General features: G+C 43.1%; 1 protein-coding gene across 1 annotated transcript in view; it reads right to left on the bottom strand.

Annotated features, from left to right (window-relative positions):
- The window catches only part of LOC101858449, a 74,999-nt gene that overhangs the window by 35,839 nt on the left and 32,697 nt on the right, over positions 1–6,463 (bottom strand). Inside the window, 3 exon segments of the mRNA XM_035973032.1 lie at positions 4–1,736; positions 2,960–3,512; positions 4,553–4,707. Of these exon segments, the coding sequence (XP_035828925.1) occupies positions 4–1,736; positions 2,960–3,512; positions 4,553–4,707 (2,441 nt within the window).

The following is a 6,463-nucleotide window of genomic DNA, read 5'->3' on the forward strand; positions in this document are numbered from 1 at the left end:
TGCTGTTGCTGATGGTGATGGTGGCGGCTCAGATGCGGAGACTGTGGCGAGGCTGACGAGGCCGGGTACGGAGAAGGTGGGCTTGCTGGACTGAGGAGAGAGTGTCGGGAGAGAGAGGAAGTGGGACGAGAGGAGGTCTCGCAGCAGTACAAGAAGTTCGAGTCCACCACTGAGGGCTGCACGGTACTACTGTGTCGGCGCGGTGTCGCTGGCGCCGTGCTATCTGGCCACAGACCCGACGCCGGGAAGAACTGGTCGCTGAGGTAGGCCAGATTACTGTCCGAGTGAACAAACCGCCGCATGAGGGCGCTCTGCGCTGTAGGGGAATACCGACCACTCCCGCCACCACCCACCAACACAGTCCCCGTCCTGTGGTTAATGTTGGAGTTGACCACTTCTGGACTGACCGGCCTATAGAAACCACTCGGATCGGGGACTTGGAGCCGGTTGGGAGAAGGCGACGAGGCGGGCAGAGAGTTTTTATTGCTTCCGTTGGAGTAGGTCGGACTTCCCAGGTCTCTCTGAAGGTTCATGAAGGCCACGTCTGCTGAGAGACTCCGCTGATGACGTCGGACGAAGTGGCTGTTGTCGGGAGTCTCGCTACCGTAGTCACTCATGCTGCGGCGATGTTGTGCCAGTGTATTCACATTGCTCGCGTTCTCATTTGCGTTTGCTACGTTTTGGAAGTACTGGTCACTTAAACTTTTGTACCGCCTCATCTCTGGACAGTTGCTGGTTGCCAGCGGGCTCACACACTTATTATCACGTTTCTTGTATTTGAATGAGCACTGGTGACCACTAAGCCCGCACGGGTGTTGTGCTGGGGGGCGGGGCGTGGGGGAGGGGGCGGGTAGATTTCCCGGAGTGCTGTGATATCGATGGAGGTCTTCCTGGCTCCACGTGAAGTGCTGACTGTTTCGTCGATGTCCGCCATGAGTCCGAGTGTCGCAGGCGGGCGATAAAAGGTGAGGGGAGGGAATGCGACTAGAAGGGGCGGGGTATGAGATCTGGACTGGCGCGACGATGGGCGGGCCTAACAGGAGATCGGTGGATGAGCTGGAACTGATTGATGTGTTACTGCCCCCGCACCCTTGACGCCTGGGCGGGACTTTGGGGGCGGAGTTTTGTATCATGACAGTAGGCGTGACAGGGATGGGCATTGGAGAACGGTTCACGGACGCGTTGTTGATCAGAGTGGCCGTCTCCTTCGGGTCGGGAATCTGAATAGTCAAGTTAGGGTTGTTCCTGGAAGACCTCTTCTTCCTTTGATTGTGCTGATTCTCAGCTTGCTTTACATCCGCGCTGCTCTGCCTCCTGTTGGAATGTTTCTTTTTCTTGAGGTACTCGTCGTGCCCCTCGTCTTTATCCATACTCATCCCTCTGTTCTCCTGAGAACTCTGCCTGCGCTTGGCGTTGAGAAGTTCCTTCAGATCTTTAGTTCTCGTCACGTGATTATTATTAAGTGTCTCGTACGCACTCATGAGCTGACTGGACACGCTACTGGACAACACAGGCAGGCTTTTGTTCCATGTGGTGGGTAGGTCCAGTAGCGGGAGGGGGGCGGGGCTCGCTGCCGGCACGTGAGGGCAGCTGCAAGGTTTGTGCATAGCCAGTAGACCACGGCTTTGTATATGCATCATCAGTTTGGCGAAGTCTTGATGGCTCCGCGCCGCGAGCGGCATGTTCTGTACCCACTGTGCTGTGGCCGAAGGGATGTCCATTTCCGATTTGGGCAGCTATATGGAAGGTAAAATGGGGGATGAATTTTATATTAGAATTAGTTAGAGATGGAAAAGGCTAATTTGAAATACAGCCCAACTTGGTGTAACGATCTTCTAACTAAGACAATCACCTGTATTAACGACCTCTTCCCACTTTCCCCTAATGTTTTTTTTCCATTATAATGACACTTTCCAAGATGTCCGCCTGTCTAAGACAACCACTTTTCTCATCTACACAAGGTGTCCGTCTTGGGCAATTTTGACTGAATTTAGGAAAGAGTGAAAGGGAAAACGTGACTTGTTAGAGTCGAATCTTTGCTTTTGGTTTTGGTGAGATTTAATCTCGAGCAACTTCTAATTATCATACAATAGAAATATAAAGCAAAAACCAGAGCCTTTTCAGTGACTGTTTTTAAATATATTGTGTTATAGCAGAGAAGCTACGAAGTCAAACACTGTGTTATACATTATTTATTTCTTTGATTAAAAAATATATATTATGCATCCAACATATTATTTTGTCATTTTCGTCCAAAGATAATTTTAACTTAATTGGAGAACCTACACTTTACTATGCTATTACCCAAGACAAACATAATGACAAGAAAATAGACAAACAAAATGAAATTGACATAACTTAGGTGTCAATTACGTAATGGTAAATTGAGTAACTACAATAGATAGATGAATAAATGAACAAAACAGATGAACTGACATGTAGGTAGATTTACAGAAAGATTCACTGATAGCCAGCATATTATGGCTAGGATCTAGAAGAGATACAAATTCTTTCATCTTTCTGTGGAGACATTGTGCTTCAGTTAACCCAGGTGCAATCAACTCAACCCGCTTTCCAATGACATAAACGTGGCGAGGAGACAATTACAATTCACAAGCGCACAATGACGAAGTGGTGATGTGCTTGTAGGTGTGGTTAGCTCTGGTGCTGGCACTCTCCCACTTTGTTAAAATCTTTGGAAATGAGTTAAAACTTTTATAACAATCATTCATATCTTTAATATCTGAATTGTATCGATAAGGATGTGAAATAATAAGATTTTACATTAACTTGACTCCCAGCATACGACTTACCACTTCAGCTAGCTTACGGCATCATTCAATTGTGACAGTCATATATATATATTTATATATATATATATATATATATACTCTTAAAAATATATATACGAAAACTAAGAGTTAAACCGCCACTTGTTGACTGGGTGGTGACAACGTACCTGCAGGTGAAGCTGGCTCTGGTGTTGACAGTTGGTGGTGTGCAGCTGCTGGGTAGACCCACCGTGTGTGGGGCACGGGAACTGAAACACCATGTTCTCCTCGTGCAGCCCACAGCCGTGCTGACTCATGCAGTCGTGACCTCCGCCTTTCATGTACTGCTCGTACGTGCTCGGAGACTTGGGCGAACTCTCGGGCGGGGAAGTCTCGATGATAATACTCGGGTTAATCAACGCTCTCACGGTATTCGGATTGGAAGCGGTGTTGGAGTTGTTCTCGGAATCTGTCGATTTCTTCGCGTCGATATCGTCGAAGGAGCCGAGCTTCTTCTTCACGAGCGTGATGACGCACTTCCGGATTTTGGTTCTGTAGATGACGTAGAGCACAAGCCAGATGAGGATCCCGCCGAGAACGGCTGCGGTGTGGACGCCCGTGGAAGGGTTGTAGCTCTCGTAGAATCTCGCCTCGCGGCTCAGCTTCCCGTGGCTGTCGGTGGTGTTGCTGCTGTTGCTGAAGCTGTGCGAGGTGTCGGTGGCGCTGACCGTATACAGGACACTGAGATATGAGATAAGATAAGATAAGATAAGATAAGATAAGATAAGATAAGATAAGATAAGATAAGATAAGATAAGATAAGATAAGATAAGAAAAGAAAAGATAAGATAAGATAAGACTGCACGACCAGACCAGACCAGACCAGACCAGACCAGACCAGACCAGAGGAGACCAGATAGGATAAACATGCTTAAAATATACCAAGAAAACAAAAACACCCCCGCAAAATCCACAAAAAGCCCAAAAACTAAATAAATAAGTGGACATCTAAACAAATAAAGATCCCCCCCCAAAAACAACAACACAAAAAAACAAAAACAAAAACAAAATCCCTCTTACCCCCATCCCCCCCCCCCCCCCGAAAAAGGGGAAAACTAAATAAAAGAAAAAGCAATTCAAAGAAAATTAACTTAAAAACCCATTAAAAGCAAAACCTGCATGTATTTGGAGGGCGCCACTGGTACGTCCTACTTCTTCTCTGTCTGTTGTTTCTGTCTGTCTGTCTGTCTGTCTGTTGTTTCTGCCTGTCTGTTATTTCTGTCTGTTGTTTCTGCCCGTCTGTTGTTTCTGTCTGTCTGTTGTTTCTGCCTGTCTGTTGTTTCTGTCTGTCTGTTGTTTCTGTCTGTCGGTATTCTCTTTCCATAATCAAAATGACCGCTATTATGTCGATGGGCTTCTCGTTCCTCAAACAAACAAACAAGCACGCAAACGAACAGATAGCCAGACAAACAAAGAAGCAACCAAGCAAACAAACAGGCAAACAAACAAACAAACAAGCAAATGGACTGACAGACACACAAACAAAACAACAGCATACATACACATAAACAAGCGAAAAAACGAACAGACGGGCATACATACAAACAACCAAGTTGACGAACTGACGGACACACAAACAAACAGATGAAAAAATAAACAAACAAACAGATAAACAAACAACAAAATAAAAGAAAGCAAAAAAGCAACAACAACAACAAAACAGAAGACCCCCCCAAAAAAACAACAACCAACAACAAATAAACCAAAAAAAAAGAACTGACTGAGTGCTGTTCCGGGTCACTGAAGAGCTGGTCTGTTGCCTCCGTACGTGGTCGGGCCGGGCCAGCATGACCCCTGACCTCGGCTCATGCTCCCCCTGCTGTGCTGTGGCTGGGCGGTCATGGGGCGCGCGCCCTCTGTTCATCACGTCATGGGACTGGGGAAAATAGATTTTAAAAATTAAAAAGTAAAAAAAAACATTATTTAGAACGTCATGGGACTGGGGAAAATAGATTTAAAAATAAAAAGTTCAAAAAATATTTTTTTAAACGTCATGGGACTGGGGAAAATAGATAAACAATGTTGAAAAAATTATTTTATTTTAAGAACATCATGGGACTGGGGGAAAATAGTTTTAAAGAAAATGTTTAAAAATATTTTTAGAACGTCATGGGACTGGGAAAAGTAGATTTCTAAAAAAATTTTTAAAAATATCTTTTTAGAACGTCACGGGATTGGGGAAATAGATTTAAAAAAAAGGTTAAAACAAATTTTTTACAACGTCATGGGACTGGGATAAAACAAATTTAAAAAAAAAGAAGTTTGTTCGTAGTTTTTTTCCCCACGTCATTGGACTGGTGGAAAATAGATTTCGTAAAAAAAAAAAAATATGTATATATATTATATATATATTTTTTTTAAAAATCATGTCATGCGGCTGGGCAAAATAGAATTGGTTGTTGTTTTTCGAGGTTTTTTCTTTCTTTTTTGTTAATCTCGTCATGGGACTGGGCAAAATATAATCAATTGCTTGTTATTTTTTTGTGTTTTATTTTTTCTTTACGCTTTGGGACTTGGCAGAATAGTAATGAAAGTTTTCTTTTTTCGTCTAGTCCTGTGACTGGGCAAAATAGAATTGGATGCTGTTAATTTTTTTTTAATCCCTTCACGGGACTTGGGAAAATAGAAGTGTGTTTTGTATTGTTTTTGTTGTTGCTTTTTTCCATCACGTCATGGGACGGGAGAAATACAATGGCTTTTTGTTTTGTTTTTAAAAATGTTTTTTGTCACGTTATGGGACAAGAGGAAATAGAATTGGTTGGGTTTTTTTGGTAGGTTTGTTTATTTCATCACAATTGGGCGAAATAGTTGGGTTTTTTGTTGTTGTTGTTGTCGTCGTTGTTGTTGTTGTTATTGTTGTTTTTTTCCCATCACACCATAGGAGTGTAGAAAAATAGAATTGGTTGCGGAATTTGTTTTGCTTTCACTTTCATCACGTTATGGGGTTGAAGAAAATACCTTTTTTTGTTTTGGTTTTCTGTTTTTATAAGAATTCTAAGGCACTTGCAACACAAATAGGTCATTCAAACGCCAAAGATTAGAGGTTTTGCGACAGAGTCACACAGACAAAAGAAGGAGGAGCGATGTAGACGATAGGTGTGTCAATGTCTGATGGGAAACAAGTAGTAAACTACACCAGACTGCCCAACAATCACTCACAAGTAAAATAAAGATAATTGTTATCAAAGATCGTATATAACAAGATAGTTAACTACTCTTTTTGTGCCAATTAAAAAAAGTGTCCTCAAAATTCGGTGGCGCCCTCTTAAAAAAAGAAGTAAATTTGCGAACAGAGAGACTCTGCTCGTGTGAAAAACAATAAAAGTGAAACTAACAAACTGTGCTATTCCTATTCTTCTTCCGGAGAATCGAAAGAGAGCTTCAAAACAAAGACTGCAGCACCATCTGAAGCAATGGGCACACTTCCGTGGACACTTTTTTGGCTGAGTGAACAATTTTTATATGTACGATCTTTGTTGTAATTGTAGATATTTTACGTTTGTATGGATACCAACTATATCATTTAGGCAGCGAGCTGCTTCAACTTTGCTTGTCAAGGCCAGCCCGGCCTGAGATGGATATAATGACTGTGACAGTAGACATACTGAGATACTGGATAAACAACTACCCCC

Source organism: Aplysia californica, unplaced genomic scaffold (assembly GCF_000002075.1).
Source record: "Aplysia californica isolate F4 #8 unplaced genomic scaffold, AplCal3.0 scaffold00957, whole genome shotgun sequence".
NCBI lineage: Eukaryota > Metazoa > Mollusca > Gastropoda > Aplysiida > Aplysiidae > Aplysia > Aplysia californica.